Genomic DNA, 19,362 nt, shown 5'->3' on the forward strand with positions numbered 1-19,362 from the left:
TCCGGACGTGCAGGCCCAGCGGCCACGGCTCACGGGCCCAGCCGCCCCGCGGCACGTGGGATCTTCCCGGACCGGGAAACGAACCCATGTCCCCTGCATCTGCAGGCAGACTCTCAACCACCGCGCCACCAGGGAAGCCCTTGTTTATGATTTTAAAAGATTGATTATACATGGTTACTTAACAGTAGAGGACCACATTAAACTAAATACCTTTCAATCAAAAACTTAAATCAAAAACTAGGACTTCCCTGGTGGCGCAGTGGTTAAGAATCTGCCTGCCAATGCAGGGGACACGGGTTTGAGCCCTGGTCTGGGAAGATCCCACGTGCTGCAGAGCAACTAAGCCTGTGTGCCACAACTACTGAGCCTGCACTCTAGAGCCTGCGAGCCACAACTACTGAGCCCACGTGCCACAACTACTGAAGCCCGCACCCCTGGAGCCCACGCACCACAACGAAGAGTAGCCCCCGTTCGCTGCAACTAGAGAAAGACTGCGTGCAGCAACGAAGACCCAACACAGGCAAAGAAAAAAAAATCTTTAACTAGTGAAATACTTATTCACACACACACATTGTATATGGCATGTTTTTGAAAACTGTCCTGCTGCCTGTGTTCCTGGACATGGAGAATATGGGTTCTCTTATTAGGCTAAATGCTCAGTATAATGCCTTGTTCAGCTCACTTGTGTTGTTCCTGTTTTTCTAGAATCTGGTTAGAATTGGCTTAAAGCTTAAACAAATTTTGGGAGTCATTATAAACAAAACCTAGTAATTCAAAGTATCCCCATGGCTTTTTTTTTTTTTGGCTACTCTGCGCTGCATGAGGAACTTCTGCCTGACCAGGGATCAAACCCATGCCCCCTGCATTGGAAGTACGGAGTCTTTACCACTAGACCACTAGGGAAGTTCCCCTACTCCCCCTGCCCCCACGGCTTCTTATAAAATCTAAAGCATAACCCTCTCATTACCTTAATTCAGAAACTTTAGATACCCTGAGAACTAGCAAGAGAGTCTAGCCAGGTTGAATAATCTCATGGTGAGGGTAGATTCTAGGACATGGTTAGCCAAGGTCTGTGAAGGAGGCTGTGAAGGCTCATTTCTCTCAGACTTAGAAACCAAAGAAGCAGTCCTGTTTTGTATAGAATCTAGGCTGCTTTCTGACTATCATGCATAGTTAAATTGAAAGCTTAAACTGAATAAATAACCTGGGCAGGACTTTCTAATTCCAGAAGTATTTAGGGTCTTTCTGAATAGAGGGTTCTAAGCTACACTAACTCATTCATGATGTTAATTTTGTTGGCATAATCAAACCCAGTTATCTCATTTCCTGAAGGGGCAACTCTTGACACTCCTCAAATTTTAGATGTCTATTAAACAATTGGACATTCCAGTCAGATGCCAGCTAATTGCTTAACAAATTATGGTCTCTACTTACTCAATCCCAGGTGGTTAGTATAATCCATTCCAGTAATTCTTACCATCTCATGGTTAATGTATTGCCTTAGAGTGGTATTGATGCTACACTCAGTGGTGCTTATTAATAATAATGATGATGCTAATGATTTCCTACTTCTTCATGTTCTTCTAATGTTGTGTTTTTGACCTATCTCCATAGTTTTCATTTTGGTTTTCTATGCTGCAGGCTATAAGTCAAATGGGTTTTCCACTCCCCAGTCAAAATAGAAGAATTCCTAGAAATAAACCTGGCACAGTGCTTTTCACATAGTAGGCACTCAATAGATCTGATATGATGCGGTTTGTGTTTCGAGAAAGTTTTCAGTTCCATAATCTCCAGAATTAGACATCTCCAGGATTTGGAGATCTATTAGATACGCAGAGCTAGTTGCGTCAGGGTGGGGAAAGGGTACAATTGCCTCTGGTTTGCCACATTGATTTTTTGTTGTTGAGTCATTGTTTCTACAAATTCTCTTAAAATAAAAATATGACGCCCACCCCCCAATAGAATACTATATTAACCATTGCTATTTGGCTGTAGAGGGGATAGAGTGTTAGGCAAAGATCTGGCAGATCTAGGTAGGTCTAGCCTCCTGCCATTGCGACTGTATAAATCAAGTAGTAAGACTTTTCCTCAGCACAAAAAGAACATCTGAAGTAGAATGTGTAAGAGTTGATAGTATTTTCTGGAATGGCGAGATACTTCCCAGCTGGATGTTATGGTCTTCATATTAATGAGATTTCTCATATTAAGGTGCCATATGACCAACCTTGGGAAATTATTTGCACACATTTCAGTGCTCTTTTTCTAATTATTATCTTTATTAGTTTGGTGCACATAGTTGTTTTTTTGTTTTGTTTTTGTTTTTGTTTTTTTTGCGGTACGTGGGCCTCTCACTGTTGTGGCCTCTCCCGTTGCGGAGCACAGGCTCCGGATGCGCAGGCTCAGCGACCATGGCTCACGGGCCTAGCCGCTCCGCGGCACGTGGGACCTTCCCGGACCGGGGCACGAACCCGCGTCCCCTGCATCGGCAGGCGGACTCTCAACCACTGCGCCACCAGGGAAGCCCCACATAGTTGTTTTAACGTCAATTCTTTTTATTTTATTTTTTTGTTTTGAAAAGGACACATTCATCTGAATTCCATTCAAGCATTTTTTTTTCCTATTAAAAGGTACTTCTCTTTAAGATCTGAGATAGTCATTTCTGTGTAAACAAAGCAAGGTGCCACACATACTTGTTTAATTAGAAGCTATCAGGGCTTCACTACAAGGAATTTATAAAGAGGAGTCTATACAGATAAAGAGTAACCCTTAGGACAGTATAATCTAGACAGCGCTTGAAATAATAATCGTCCTACTTGAGCTGAAATAATGGTGGCAGAACAAGCATTAGCCAGGCAGAGAAAAAAGAAACTCAAGCTGGCAGCTCATTCGTGTCACTGAAGTGGATCAACTGCTCATTGCAGGGCAGAAGGCAGGCTGGTGGTAATGCTCGTGCCTTTCACATTGGTGTGGCATTGAGAAAATCCTCACTCCCGGACTCAGGGTCAAACCAAAACAGACAGCTGTGCCGTTTCTCATACAGGAGAAAGAATACAGCAGGCAAGCTCTTTATTCCTAAAAGTTTGTTAGAGAAACTGTGCTACATATAATGCAGCTGTATATTCTTGGTAATTAAGGAAAACAAATGCCCTTAGCAAACTCATTATAGATTTAAAGTTCTTTAAGTTTTCATCAGGTTTCCACAGAAACAAAGAGTTTGAAACAATAGTCGAGAATGCATAAACCATTCAATAAGTGGATTTTCATTGTTCCTGTTTAGAAAATTATTCAGATAACCAGCCACATCAAAGACAAACTTTTTTTTTACTAGAGCAATGCTGTTTATTTATTCTTTTATTTTCTTTAATTAAAAAAATTATTTTGTATTTTTTTTTACATCTTTATTGGAGTATAATTGCTTTACAATGTTGTGTTAATTTCTGCTTCATAACAAAGTGAATCAGCTATACATATACATATATCCCCATATCTCCCCCCTCTTGCGTCTCCCTCCCACCCTCCCTATCCCACCCCTCTAGGTGGTCACAAAGCACCAAACTGATCTCCTTGTGCTATGCTGCTGCTTCCCACTAGCTATCTAATTTACATTTGGTAGTGTATGTATGTCAATGCCACTCTCTCACTTCGTCCCAGCTTACCCTTCTCCCTCTTCATGTCCTCAAGTCCATTCTCTACGTCTGCATCTTTATTCCTGTCCTGCCCCTAGGTTCGTTAGAACCATTTTTTTTTTTTTTTTTAGATTCCATATATATATATGTTAGCATATGGTATTTGTTTTCTCTTTCTGACTTACTTCACTCTGTATGACAGACTCTAGGTCCATCCACCTCACTACAAATAACTCAATTTCGTTTCTTTTTATGGCTGAGTAATATTCCATTGTATATATGTGCCACATCTTCTTTATCCATTTATCTGTCGATGGACACTTAGGTTGCTTCCATGTCCTGGCTACTGTAAATAGTGCTGCAATGAACATTGTGATACATGACTCTTTTTGAATTATGGTTTTCTTAGGGTGTATGCCCAGTAGTGCAATTGCTGGGTCATATGGTAGTTCTCTTTTTCGTGTAAAACCAATCTTTTGCTATAAAAGCTAGGTCATATTTTTTCTACATGTGCTGGACTTGCTAATGACTTCTAAAACATGGGCTTTTCTTAGTAAATCTCTCTGTAGCAAGTATAGTATTTCAGCAAATCACCCCAAATGCAGTGGCTTAAAAAAAATAAGCATTTATTATCACTCTCTAGTCAGCTAGGGAGTTGGGAAGTCAGCTGGGAAACTGTTTTGATCTATTTTGGGCTTACTTATGCATCAGCACTCAGCCTTGCTGATCTTGGTTGGGCTCTCTCATCTGTTTGGGGGGCTGGCTGGCTGTAGGCTGGCCTGAGATACTTTCTCAGCTTAGACAATTGGCTCTCCTTCTGTCCCTTCCTCTTCTAACAGGCCAGCAGCCTAGGTGCTGCAACAGAGTGAGCAGAAGTAGGCAAAGCCTCTTGAGACCTAAGCTCACAACTGGAAATTTGTCACTTTTGCCTCATTCTATTGGCTGTGATAAATTACAAGTCCAGCCGAGATTGAAGAGTTGTGCAGATAGACTCCATGTCTTCATGCTACAGCTGGAAAGTCACAATCCAAAGGGTGTGGACAAGGAGGTAAGAATAATTGGAACCATAATTGGAATCAGACTATCCCACGTAGACATTCTTCATTTCTCCAAAAATATTTTAAATGAATTTTAAATTATCATAATCTTATAGAGAATTTTTTAGTTAATGCATTTGAATGCCCCAGACACCTTTAAATACTGAATGCTACTGAAAGTGAGGAGGTGAGTGGTCCTGTGGAACCATTAGTATCAGCTTCTCGGTCACAGTGATCAATATGTCACATATCAAAAATGATACCATTGGTGATACCATGGCACACTGGGCTATATAATATGATTTGGCAGCATCTGTATGTGGTTTGGTGAAAACATTTATTACATTTCTGTATATTATATAATCATGAGAAGAAAAATAAATTTACAAAGATGTTTTAAGTATGTCAAACACTGAATTTGAACAAAACTGTCAAAATCTTTTCAAATTTGTGATGAGAAAAGTTATCTCTATGAATATAGCTTTTTAAGAATCACATTTGATGTTGGAAATGGCTAAATGCAATTCCTGATTTAAAAAATTTTAATGATAATCTGAATTTGAAGAGAAACTTTTGATAGTTACCATCTTATGTGAATAAGAATCCTTGTTCATACAGGAAGTGTTAGGAAGCCATCCACTTCCAATAATTGTGGACTCTTTGTCAGTAATTTGCACCAACTTTGTAGTTAGGACAATGAAAGAAGTTGGATGAATTAAGTACTATGATAGGCTAACTGTGGAAACAGACAACCCCCAAATCTCACAGGCTTAACAAATAAACATGTGTTTCTTGCTCATATCACCATCCAGTGCAGGTTGGCCAGGAAACTGCTCCATGTGGTCCCTCATGGATCCAGGCTTCATCCCTGTTGTGCCTCCACCCTCCTTTAAGTCCTCAGAGCCCTCTCTTTTCAACCAGGAGATGAGTAAAGGAAGTGAGGAGTCTGTGTGGGTGGTATTTATGGGCCAGATCTAGAAGTGATGCATATCACCTTCTGTTGCATTCCACTGGCCTGAATTTGATCACATGGCCACACCTAAATGTAATCTAGCTGTGTGCCCAGGAAAATGAAGAAAACATAGATATTGGTGAGCACTAGCAGTCTTCTTTTAAAAAACAAGTTGAGCTGAACTGAACTTGCTTTTGGCAGCCTAGTTGGGTAGTGAGACAAAAGGCAGAGACTAGGGCCAGCCAAAGGTGGGGGACCTAGTAAACTGCTCTCCACTTTGGTTGGAGCCCTAAAGGACTGCACTCTAGGAATACGAGTGAGCCCGAAGTAAACCAGCTCTCTGTGGGCTTCAGTCAAACTTTGTGTGAGCCAAGTAGTTCAGAATACTTTCAAGTCTTGAACTTGAAATTCTTTCTACAAGTGTTTTTTTTCCCAAAGAAAAAATACAGTACACAAAGTTAACCAAACATATGAGGAGACAAGACAATAAAATTAAAACACCAGATATTGGAATTATGGGTTCATATTTTAAACAACTAAGCTTACATATTCAAAGAAATTTAAAATGAAAGATAGGCTTGGAAATTTAAATGTAGGAATCTAGAAAATATAAAAAGAGAGATATCAACTTTGAAAAAGAACCAGTAGAATTTCCAGAACTGTAAAGTGTATAACCAAAGTTAAGAACTCAGTGGATGAGTTTAAGAGCAGATAAAACACAGCTAGGGAGAAACATGGTGGAGTAGAATATAGGTCAGAGGAAATTATCCAAAATGAATCATGAAGAAGTGAAAAAAAGAAAATACAAAAGAAAGGATAAAAGAAATGGAGATGATGAAGTTTAACTTAGGTTCATTTAGAGTAGCATAAGGGGAAGAGAGAGAGAGAGAAAACGGAGCAGAGGTAATAAACACGTGCAGATGGACTGGATATTGTCTGACAGTTATGGAAAAAAGAAACACAACGCGCTGGTCATCAAGCTCACGTGGAGAAAAATTGCTCAGATTAAGACACGATATCAATGGGAGCATATCCACCTGGGCTAACAAGCTATAAATATTGTATACTATTGATTTTTAATTTTATATAAGCAATTTTTTATTTCCAACTCATGTACAGATCTCATTATGTATATAGTATAATTTCCTGGAGAAAACAAATTTTGCAGTGAATTTTAATTATTTTAATTGTGGTAAGCAGCAGGTTTAATTGTGGTAAGCACAGAAATGTCGATCTTTATTTTAAATTATTTTTCACCACTCATTTTCTTCAAAGGGTAGCAATAAATATATGCAAGTTATTTTTGATTATAGAAAGTTGGTCTGCAAAGATGAATCTAGATTCCAATTCATTGCTTTAAAGAAAAGATGCACAATTAACATCATCCACTGTCTAATCTCAGGACCATTTCTGAGGTCCATATGTGTCTCACCTCTTTGTAATATACAGGGTGAACTCTTTACTGATACACACAAAACAACAACTGTTAAAGGCAAAGACTTGCCTTTTGACATTACTAGGCCTTTGATCTGGGGACTCTGGTGCTCGGCCATGAGGGCTGAACATGAACTACTGGGGAATGCTGCCATTCATCCCATCCCCTCCCTCCCACTTGTCTCCCTGGTGTGAAGAATCATTAGCTGAATGTAACTATACAACCAAAGTCAGATTTCATCCCAAATATCAAATCCGTTTTCCTTTGTCAAACTTTAAAGGAGAACACACGCATTCAGCTTATGATTTCTTTTTTTAAATGTCCCTGAAAAAAATCCTACTTCTATAGATTAAGAAAGCTTAGGGATAAAAAGAGAAATGTCCATGACAAAACCGGTACTATGATCTCACACAGGTGAGGCATAAATGATAAGATGCCCGCTCTAAAAATGATCTCCAAAAAAAGCATTATTGTTTTTGCTATTCAAAAGTAACACAAGTTCACTGGGGAAAAAAAGTCCAAAAAGTATAACAAAGAAACAAAATTAATCTTTCATTCCACTATCCAAAGATAACCATTGTTAACATTATAGTCTATATCTTTTCTAGAATGTTCCTACATGTGTTTTCTAGGATATACAACAAAGGCTTACCTGGAGAGTGAGGAATTTGGGCCAACTAAGAAAAAGTGGGATTTTTTTGGTAGGTGTTTCAATTAATTTGGTGACAAATGGGTATAAAGGAAGGAGTAGGCCTGCTCCCCAGGCTACGTTGTGTTTTATTCATACACTCACTAATGCATTCAATAAATATTAAGCACTTCCTATGTGACATGTACTGGGTTAGGGGCTGTTCATTATGTGGGCCTGGGGCTTTACCACACACAGGTGCTCGTGTTATTACCACAAGGCATGTGGGAAGGAGAGGGCCTGAGACATATGCTATTTTTGTCATCTACATATGACTTCATGGAGGGCTGAGGTGCCAGGAGGGCAGATATTTTTGTGGACCACAGACAGGAAGGACCATAGGGAGTGGCTCTTACCTCCTGAGTGCAAAGGCAGAGTCAGACTGGACTGTTGAACTGTTCATTTCCCTGGCTTTGTGAGCTGAGGAAAAAAAGGTTATTTAATAGTTAATAAAAGAATAGCTATTATTTATTAAGTGTTGTATGCCAAACAGCATACTATGCATAATTCATTTTAGTTACTTCTCACATGAACTCTTTAAGTTAAGAACTAACATTTAGTGATCACTTACCGTGTAGCCACCACTGTTGTAAGATTTTACATGCAATCAATGCATCAAATCCTTGGGACAAACCTATGAGACAGGTTATGATCCCTCTTTTACAGATGAGGAAATGGAAGTTCAGAAAGACTTGCTCAAGGTCACATACTAGACGTGACAGACCATAATTCCAAAGTCCTTATGGTATTTTCTCTCACAACTATTTAACTTATTTAATTAATGAAAAATAGTATTTCTAGCTAATAAGAAACCCCCATCTCTCCCCAGATTCAATCCTGAGGAAGTTTGGTGAGTGTCACTTCTTCGACACTTCAACATCGAAGCCAGGATAAGAAAACAGACTCTTTAAATATATATATATATTTTAAACTTTATGTTTTAAATTAATCTTTTTGGAGCTGATTTCTTTGGGGAAAAGACTTCCTTCTTTGATTAATACATTTCATTCTTTTTCATATTTTAAAGAAAAAGGTGATATTACTCTCTTCATAGCCTAAGTTGGGATTTCTTTGGCAATTAATAAACTCTCCTTTATTTAATGACTATTTTTTTATTGTGGTAAAATAATATATAACATAAAACTTACCACTTTAATCATTTTTAAAGTGTACATGTCAATGGCATTAATTATACTCACATGCTGTGCAACCATCACAACTCTCCATCTCTAGAACTTTCTCATCATCCCAAACTGAAATTCTGCACCCATTAAACAACTTCCCCCAATGACTATTGTTCTTAAAGGAGATAGATAACTATATTAAGCTTAGTTTTCTTTACATGAATGAGCACATAATTGTATGAGGGATATGAAGGAAAGGGATATTTGCCAGTATAATGGCAAATGCAGAGCCTACTGACAAAGGTATATAATTTGTAAAAATAGCTGAGTGGGCAGAATTCTGATTTTCAGCTGCCCTAGGCACTTCAGTGCACTTCTGATAATGATTTTCCTTGGGCATGTAGTTATACTGATAGAAATCATATCCATGCATAAAGAGTGAGCTTAATTATACATAACTACATACCTAAGATGAGGTTTTACATATTTTTTTACATATAATTTCTGATTTACAAAAGATGAGACACTAAATTCTAACTGATCTCAGAAAAGTAGTATGGGTCACCCTCAGAGCATGAGTGTCTTATTGTATGAGTTCTCCTTTTTACAGGAAGACACTGTATATTACCTTTCCCCTCCCCCTTTCGGGAATTGTTTTCATTACATGGGATTCCACAGTCTCATCTGGTCCCTGCTGTGACTCTGAGGACAGGCAAATGCACAAAGCCTGATTTTTAAGGTTTAGGATGTAGTCAGCGGGTAGAGCAACGCTACCTGGTCCTATTGAGAATGACACTTCTCCACCCCTTCAACTCATTTGTACTGAGCCTAATCATTTGAGCTCAAAATAATAAAAATAAAAAGCAGCTAAAGTGGGTTGAGTGGTAATGTATGTTCCAGGCACTGTGTAAAATGCTTTGCATGCATTATTTTGTTTAATCCTCACAACGCTGTGAGATAGGAAACAGTTCTCATTTTACAGATGGGAAAACTAAGGAACAGAAAAATTAGGTTACTTGCCGAAGACACACCATTCATAAGTTACAGACTGAGGATTCAAACCCAGGCTGTCTATAGAGCCCTTGTTCCGAGCTGCTCTGTTAACACACCCTTCTGGTCCACATCAAGCTTGACAGCAGTGTTTCCTCATAACAAGAGTCAAGGTTAGACCAAAATAAACCACACGCACATTCGAGCCCCTATGGCTGAGGTGAGCAGGGAGTCTCAGCTAAGGTCAGGCACTGGGTCTGGAGGTAGAGGCTGTCCAGCCAGGGAAGGGAAATGGAAAAGGCAAGGCCATCTCTTTTCTGGCCCCATTTTTTATTTGGTTGGTGAGAGGAGATGGGGGGAAGGGGCCTCTCTAAGCAGATTTCAAAGTCATCATGTCATTCTTTGTGCTCTCTCTCTGGTGTTGTGCCCCTTCGCCCTAGGCTCGTAGTTACTGCATCCTTCTTAGAACTGCTGTTCTTGAGGGAGCCACCTCCCCAGAGCTTCACTCTGCGATTCACTCTTACCTCCCCACACCTCCACTAGAAGTTTTCTGAATATAACTGATTTTAGCTGGTCATTAGTATAGTGGTGGCCTTAAATGGATAGACTCTAAGGTGAGAATGACCCTCCCCTTCCTTGCAATTCCCTGATTCTCCCAGGAACATAGCCCTGTCTACATTTCTGAAAGCAGGAGTTTTAATGCAAATTACCACCCTAGTGAGGGAGACATTTTTGAACAGGGTTTTAATGAATTCTGCCAGAAATTGAGGAGGCTTAGCCATCTGTGTCCCAGGGATCAGTTGTTGGGATCCAAGAGCTTCCAGAGGCACCTGAGAGCAGCTCCTGGCATGCTAGTCTCCTTCACATTCTCGCAGGGCCAGAAACACTCTCCTGGCCCTGCTCATGGTTCCTGCTCACAGGTCACAGTCATCCACACACAACTTAAAACGAGAAGTGCCTCTCCTGGGAGTGTTCCTAACCCCAGAGAGTGTTCGCAAGTCGTTTTCATAACTGTCATGAGTTAACTTCCTGTTTCAGGAGCAAGCACTTTACATCTGTAGGTGGCACCTTTGTGAATGGTTTTGTGGACCCTGAGTGCTGCATCCTCCTCGTGTGTAGAGGTAGCAGCTGCACCACGTTATGCTTGAGGTCTTGGTCTACGTCTGGTCATGAAAACCCTCTGGTATTCCTTACAGAGGTTAGCAGTGTTTACTACATTGTACTTGAGTAATTGTACCTCAAATTAAACGAAAAATATTTTCTGATGCTTTTCATGCTGGAGCATAGTCTTTATTTCAAAATGGTGACAAAATATTCAGCTGCCATGATAAGACAGCTCTATTTACCAGTAGTGACAGTTTGCAGTTGAGTCGTAGGAAGGATTTGTTAGGATGTGTTTAAAGTCATGTCGTATAAATAAAAAGAGTAAAGACTGGGTTTAGGATGGGGGCCTACAAGATACCAGCGGAGGCGGCCAGAGTTATTCTTTCACTTCCCACCAAGGTCTTGCCTTCTCTCTTACTTGTTTACAGCACTGTTACAGTATAGTGAATTCTGTCCTCAGCCTACTCTGAAAACACTGCCCCGATTTGGTCAGGTTACCCCAAAGCTACCACCTAGATCACACCATGACAAGAAAAAGAGATGTTTTCAACCAGAATTGGCTTATTTCAATTTTCTATTCTTTATTTCATTTTAATTATAGCCACTTGGAGCCAGTGACTATTTGGAACTGTCAAAGAATTTTGATACAGTATTTTTACGAAACATTCCACAATTTACCCTGGCAAAGAGGACCCAAGCTCGGAGATTCATAACTCTCATTGATAACTTTTATGATTTCAAGGTAAGGATGTGGCACATTTTCTCAAAACTAAACATTTTGGACTGTGGAGCGAAATTATCTGGGCTGGAATCCTGGTCTACCACTTACTTCACTTCTCTGTACCTGTTTCTTCATCTGCAAGTTGGAGATAATAGTAGTATTTACTTCAGAGAACTGTTGTGAGGACAAAATAAACTAATACAGGTAAACCATTTAAAACAACACTTGGCACAAGCTGAATGCTGTATAAGTACTATTGGTAGTAGCAGTAATAGTACTATATTAAAAATCCCATCATAAGACAGTCTGCTATATTACCAAATCCTTCATTCAACCAGACATATCATATGCTCTGTCTATGAGGATGCACAGCACAATGCCTTACCTAGATTGAGTGCTCAGTAAATACTTGTTGCATGAATAAATTATTGGACTGATAAAATAATGAATGAACAAAATGAATGAATGAATGACTAAAGTGCCCTCCTCAGTATTAGAGTTTTCTCTCCCTCTGACCCAGAAATCCCAGTACCTGTCATCTCTCTAAAAAAAAAAAAAATCCAGGTGTTTTAGCATGAATTGCAGAGCCTTTGTCCCTTCATCAGAGGCAGTATTGCCTAGTGGTTAAGGAGAGGGCCCTGGGGCCAGGCTGAAAACCTTGAAGACCAGCTTAACCTCTTGAACTTGAATTGCCTTCTTTAGCAAAAGAAGGCAATAATGGTATTTACCTCATAAGATTGTTGTGAGGTACATGAGCATGTAAAGTACTTAGAACATCGTGTGGTGTACAATAAGCTTTCAATGAAGGTGAGACATGATTAATAGTATATACCTATAAATATATATTTACAGTAAAGTATAAATACCACTTCAAATTAGAGTAAAATATTGTTTCACTGTTAGATACAGTTTTTCCTCCTTATTCCTTGCACAGAAAGAGATAGAGCAGTGATTCTAAAATTGAAGGGACTTTGAGGGGAGGAGAAAGTACCAGAATCTGCTGGGAGGGAGAGGTGAGATTTTTAATGTTTCCTTTATTCATTCATTCAACAACATTTATCATGCCAAGCACAGTGCTAATTCATTGACAAGCAAAGCCAGACATGGTGCCTGCCTTCATGGAGCTGATAGTCTAGTGCTGAAGAAACACTAATGAAACACAGAGCTGAGTGTAGAGTCCTCACTGGGATGCTCTCTTGGAAAGAGAGGGGAGTTGGTGCTGTGAGAGTACAGGAGGTGAGTAAACTGATCTTTGTGTGGGACATGGGACTGGGCATGGCAAGTCCTGCTGAGGACCAGCTGCACCAGAATCATCTGAGCTACTTAAGATCCAAATTCCAGAGCCCACACCACCCCCACCAGCAAATGAGGACCAAGGGTGGGGCCTGGAGCCTGCTCGTTCACCAGCTCCTCAAGTGCTGCTCACAAACTCTGAGATGTGATGGCCAAGCTCAAAGTGCAGAGTGAAAAGCCCTCACCAGAGTGGCGAGTTTGCAGCAAAGGCCCTGTGATGGTCCTGAGCATGAAGGGCAGCCAGCGTGGCTCTGGTGCAACGCCGAGGGCAGCCTGCCTTAGTGAGCATGATCAAAATCTGCTGCATGCTTCCAGGGGGTGTGCGAGCAGGGAGTCAGCAGAGGCAGGAAGCTGAGAACACCAGAGCTTAGGGGTCAAGTCCTGTCACTTGTCCCCTTCTGGGTCACTCATCCAGAGACTCTGCTCTGAAATAATCGCGTGGAGTCCAGAATAAATCTCCTGGAGGTGGCACTCTGTTTTTAGAGGGCAGTGCTTCAAGAAGAAAGTGGGAGAGGGGCATTGGTAGGTGGTTCTTAGACTGGAGGATTGATAAACTCTTATTTTTTTTTTTTATCTTTCGGCTAGGAATACCTTAAAGAAAGCTTATGGTCCCCACCCCTTAGTCCCACCCCCTGATCCTACCTCCCCCCACTGTTTCACTTCTTCGTTAGACAAAAAGATTTATCTGGCAATATGATGAAATATCAGAACTACTCTCCTAACATTTGCTTTAACCAAATCACACATTTGGAGTTTATACTCGTTTTTAAAGCATAGTCGAAATTATCTTATTTCAGAAATTGGGAGCATTAAACAGACATTGTTCTAGAATGTATTCTAGATGTATCTGTGAAATAAGGGCATTCCCATCTGAGTAATGAAAAAAGTGTCATTTGTGATTTAAATAATTTATAAGAGGAGGTAGAAGGCTATTTGGATATAGAAAGACTAGTCCCAAACATCATTTTGAAGTATCAGCATATTTACTTAAATAATGATTTTAAAAGGATGGCTGTGAATCCTGAAAACAAATTCAGGTCTCCTTAAACATCAAGAAGAGTATGTTTTATATATAAACTAGTGGAAATAAAATTTATAAAGATAAAAAAGCTGTTTCTGATATATGATCACATATGTACACTCAAACACTATGTAATCAAGAAATATTAATGTCAAGCGTAGTCTTTTTGAAGGATGTCTGGCAGGATGCTGAAATAAATGTAGGTTCTGGAAACTCAGGGTATAAGTAGAGTAGCAATGCACTGAACTTAGCAGTCACCTACGCAGCAAAGTGGTAACGGTGCATCTGGGGAGCATCTTTGATGCACACAGAGATGGGCTCCAAACAGTCAGGTAAAAATGTCAACCTCAGTTGTAATGGAAAAACCACTGAACTTAGAACTGGAAGATGTGGGGTGGTGTCACAAGTTGAGACCTCTCCAGGCCCCAGGTTGCCCAATAAAAGCTTTGTTCCCTACTTCAGAGGGTGGTATAAGCTGTGTGGAAATATTTGTAAAGTACTATGCAGTTTAAAAATATCACTTTAGGGCTTCCCTGGTGGCGCAGTGGTTGAGAGTCCGCCTGCCGATGCAGGGGACACAGGTTCGTGCCCCGGTCCGGGAAGACCCCACATGCCGCGGAGCGGCTAGGCCCGTGAGCCATGGCCACTGAGCCTGCGCGTCCGGAGCCTGTGCTCCACAACGGGAGAGGCCACAACAGTGAGAGGCCTGCGTACTGCAAAAAAAATTGTTTTTAAGTTAAAAAATATCACTTTAAAGAGACTCAAACTATAGGAAAAAATATGGACATGGTCAAAAGGCTTTTTTAAAAAGTACTTTGTTTCAAAAATACATTTGGAAACATCTGTGATCCTAGGCTATCTGAATATGGGTTATGTGGTTTGTCTATTTACATTTCAGAGCTATTCCAGAAATAGGAAAAAAGTTTTCCAAATATTGAAATCCACCTTAAAGAAATGCTGAGGCTTCCCTGGTGGTGCAGTGGTTAAGAATCCTCCTGCCAGTGCAGGGGACACGGGTTCGAGCCCTGGTCCAGGAAGATCCCACATGCCGCAGAGCAACTAAGCCCGTGTGTCATAACGAGAAACCACCACAATGAGAAGTCCGCGCACCACAACGAAGAGTAGCCCCCACTCGCCGCAACTAGAGAAAGCCCGCGTGCAGCAAGGAAGGCCTAACACAGCCAAAAATAAATTTTAAAAAAGAGATTTCCATATAATTATTTAAAAAAAAAGAAATGCTGTATTTACTTATTTATGCAAGATTTTTACTCATGAAGAAGATACAGTGTAAATGGGTCCTGCCAGTTTTGAAACTTTGACAACCACATTTTGCTGATGCTTTTTTTGTAGACGTTTAAGCATGGAGATTAATGAAATTTTTAGTAGCTTTAGGATAATTTAGGATAACTTCAGGATAATTAGCTAAAATCTCTAATTAGAAAAACAGATTAATGAAATAGCAAAAAAAATGTCATAGATTGAAGCTTTAAAATATTTATTTTTCCAAAATAAACATAGGACTTGGAGAAAATGTGTAGAAGTAGAAATAAAGTTAAGACTGTTACTTAGATTGAAAGAGAGGAGTTCAAGGCATTGTTCTTTTGTAAATACACATTCTATAAACTCATAAGAGTGTGTTTTCACCAAGTACCAGTTTTGCTGCATATATTTAGAACCATTTAAAATTATATATCACTTTAAAGAGATTCAAACTGTTAGAACAAATATGAACATTTTAAAAGCAAAAATCCAAGCTCCGTGTTATGACAAACGGATTTTTATGAGAAATTTGTTTTTACCTTCAACTTGTGAAAGGTAAGGAGTAACACCATTTACTCGTTTTCCTCTGTTTCAGGTGCGCATAATTTGCTCTGCATCAACTCCCGTATCAAGCTTATTTTTGTATGAACATCATGACAGTGAGTTGGAGCAAAGCAGAATACTGATGGATGATTTGGGGCTGAGCCAGGTAGGCGATATTAACATAATCTCTTTTTATTATAAAACAGCTTAATTGTTTTTGGTTTGATGCATGGCTACACTTTGAAGAAGGAATGCAGTATGTATTTAACCACTGATTTGCTGCTCTCTTCTAAAGGCAGTATAGCAGACGTATCCTCAGCATCACTAAATGTAGAGAATTACAGCTTTAGAGTGGAAGGAATCTTCGTGATCATTTTTGCATATGATAAAAACAAAGTCCAGGGAGGTGGACTAATGGGCCTGCGGTTATACCACTGACTAATGGCAGGCCGGAGCTGGATCCAGGCACTGTCTTTGGTTCTGGGCTCATTCTGCATTCTGCTACACCATGCTGCCTTTTCTGGATGTACTTCTTCATGTCTGCTGGATTTGTAGAGTGCATGATGCAATATCCAACCATGTGAACTGGCTATTCCAAGACTATGAAGTGCCTGGCAAGGCCCTTGCTTTAAAAGAAATCCATGCTTCATCTCCTAACCCCCATTCTGTAGGCATTTGTGGAACACCTGTGGGTGCCAGGCTCTGGGGACACTCTGTTGGGAACCAGCCTATGCTGGCCTAGTTCTCTTGGAGCTTGGGGTCTGGTACTTCACCCCAAGTCAAGCAGAAGTGACTTTGCATTTCCTTCTTCTGTATGAATGTTACAGGGTATATTTCTCAACTGTAGGCAATTGAAATATTAGTCAAAAATTTAAAACTATAAACATTCACCCCCAGAATGAGGCCAGCCCCATTCTTTCAACCCCAGTGGTGAAAGGCTATTTGGAATGAGGAGACAGTTCCTTATTGAGTAGAAATTATGCATTCTCAGGAGTCTGGGAAAATGAGGCCAATAATTCTTTAAAAAGTAAACTTTCAAAATATGATTATTTAAATCTACATGTAGAAATAAATGGCTGCTTATGATCCCATTTCTCTAAGAGTGATACATCCAAATAAAGTCTTCAACAATTTGGAAGAATACACTTAAGGGGCTACATGATCTCAGTTCCTAAAGTGCTTTAAATCATTGGCTTTAAAATTTTTCTTCTGATCAGGGTTCAGATACAGGGCAAAGTAAGGTGAGCACTTGGGGCTAATAATCATGAAGAAATCAGGGCACGTGACCGTAGGGTGATGCAGTTTTACAGTAGGTCAGTAACTTGGACTTAGGAGTCCAGAACTTTTCTCTGAAAGAGTTTAATAGCAAACCCCTAAGGAAAGAGACAAAAGTTCAACGTCCACTTCTGGCCACAGGCTGGTATTAGAATCACCAGTCCCAGGATGTTTACTGGCCTCACAAGGGGCTCCCCAACTCAGCCGCTACATGGGAGGATCAAGTGTCCCAGCAGCTCAAGACCAAAAGCAGCTCTGGCCTTCCCGAAGTAAGCTCCCAGGCACGATCTCCAGGCCCACAGGAGACCTCTCAGTCACCCAGTTTGGAAAAGGCTCTTCAGACGTTCATCTTCAGGCCTCCCGTCAGGAATGTGGCCCTGTCTGTGGAGCTTCAGGAGAGGGTCTTAGCTTCGTCCTGACATACCAGAACTTCTTGGTTTTTCTGTTACTTATTTCTGGTGTACACTTTTTGAGAAAAAATTCCTTTCTGTCTGGAATGTCCTTCCATTAGATTATGTAGAGAACTTTCATCTGAGCAAAAATTTTCTTATTTGGATTTTGGGGTGTTGTTTCAGCTTTAATTATTCATCTAATGTTTTCTCCCTGGTAATTTGTTCTGTTTATTGATTATTGGTTTAAATTAGCTGATTCTCTAGTCTAATTTAAGAAATTGTGTATGAAAAAAAATTATAGAATATTTTGTAATATAAACCCAAAAAGTATTTTTTAAAGCCTGTACTTAGTTCTTTAAATTTTTAGTTGTGGGGGTTTTAATTGGTGCTAGGTTGCTGTTTTGTTTTGTGTTTTGGTAACCAGGACTCAGCAGAAGGACTTGCCATGTTTACTGGAGAAGAGGAAATCTTTGCATTTCAGCGCACAATTTCCCGACTCACGGAAATGCAGACTGAACAATACTGGAATGAAGGGGACAGAAGCAAGAAGTAGCCGTCACTTTTGCATGAATAAAACTCTGAGCAAATCATTACCGCAGGGAGAACTCTTTATTATGGGACTTGAAGGAACCATTTTCTGATCATTAATTAAGCACTTTGTCCTCTGGACCACTTTTTTTTTTTTTTTTTTTTTTTTTTTTTTTTTTTTTTTTCTTGCGTTATGCGGGCCTCTCACTGTTGTGGCCTCTCCCATTTGCGGAGCACAGGCTCCGGACGCGCAGGCTCAGTGGCCATGGCTCACGGGCCCAGCCGCTCCGCGGCATGTGGGATCCTCCCGAAACGGGGCACGAACCCGCGTCTCCTGCATCGGCAGGCGGACTCTCAAGCACTGCGCCACCAGGGAAGCCCTGGACCACTTTTATCTAAAATTGCTGTCAAAGATGTAGTGGATTAGTAAGTTAAAGCCATTTTTAGGTCTACTTTTTGCCTATTTATTTGGCCTTATTTCTGCACCACAAAATTAAAATCAGCACTCCTGAAGTTGAATGTAGGACTAGGCATTTTGGTTTCATATTAAGCCACCTGAATGAACCTTGAACACACACACACACACACACACACACACACACACACACACACGGTAAATGCAGGGTGTCGGGAAATCTCTAAGCTTTGGCTACATGGTAGCCGTACAATAGAAACACATCTTTATGAGAGGGGAAGAAAAAACTCTACATTTCAATTAAAAACAAAGAAAGCTTTATGATCTTATTTCATTTCTTTTTCCCCCATGGTACTTTATATGACCCTGGCTTTTTTTTTTTTTTTTAATAAACATCTTTATTGGAGTATAATTGCTTTACAGTGTTGTGTTAGTTTCTGCTGTATGACAAAGTGAATCAGCTATATGTATACATATATCCCCTTATCTCCTCCCTTTTGCATCTCCTTCTGACCCTCCTCATCCCACCCCTCTAGGTGGAAACAAAGCACCGAGCTGATCTCCCTTTGCTGTGTGGCTGCTTCCTACTAGCTATCTATTTTACATTTGGTAGCGTATATATGTCCGTGCCACTCTCTCACTTGGTCCCAGCTTACCCTTCCCCTGCCCGGTGTTCTCAAGTGCATTCTCTACATCTGCATCTTTATTCCTGTCCAGCCCCTAGGTTCATCAGAACCTTTTTTTTTCTTTTTGTTTTTTAGATTCCATATTTTATGTGTTAGCATACGGTATTTGTTTTTCTCTTTCTGACTTACTTCACTCTGTATGAAAGCCTCTATGTCCATCCACCTCACTTCAAATAACTCTATTTCATTCCTTTTTATGGCTGAGTAATATTCCATTGTATATATGTGGCATACCTTCTTTATCCATCCATCTGTCGATGGACACTTAGGTT

The 19,362-nt window shown here is 40.2% G+C and overlaps 1 protein-coding gene across 1 annotated transcript in view; it reads left to right on the top strand.

Moving 5' to 3' along the window:
• The window catches only part of AFG1L (AFG1 like ATPase), a 195,393-nt gene extending 177,379 nt beyond the window's left edge, over window positions 1-18,014 (top strand). The window contains exons 11-13 of the mRNA XM_007447258.1: window positions 11,558-11,698; window positions 15,847-15,960; window positions 17,886-18,014. Of these exons, the coding sequence (XP_007447320.1) occupies window positions 11,558-11,698; window positions 15,847-15,960; window positions 17,886-18,014 (384 nt within the window). The remainder of the gene's footprint in view (window positions 1-11,557; window positions 11,699-15,846; window positions 15,961-17,885) is intronic.
• The last annotated feature ends 1,348 nt before the right edge of the window (window positions 18,015-19,362 follow it).

This window comes from Lipotes vexillifer, unplaced genomic scaffold (assembly GCF_000442215.2).
Source record: "Lipotes vexillifer unplaced genomic scaffold, Lipotes_vexillifer_v1.1 scaffold515, whole genome shotgun sequence".
Classification (NCBI taxonomy): Eukaryota; Metazoa; Chordata; class Mammalia; order Artiodactyla; family Lipotidae; genus Lipotes; species Lipotes vexillifer.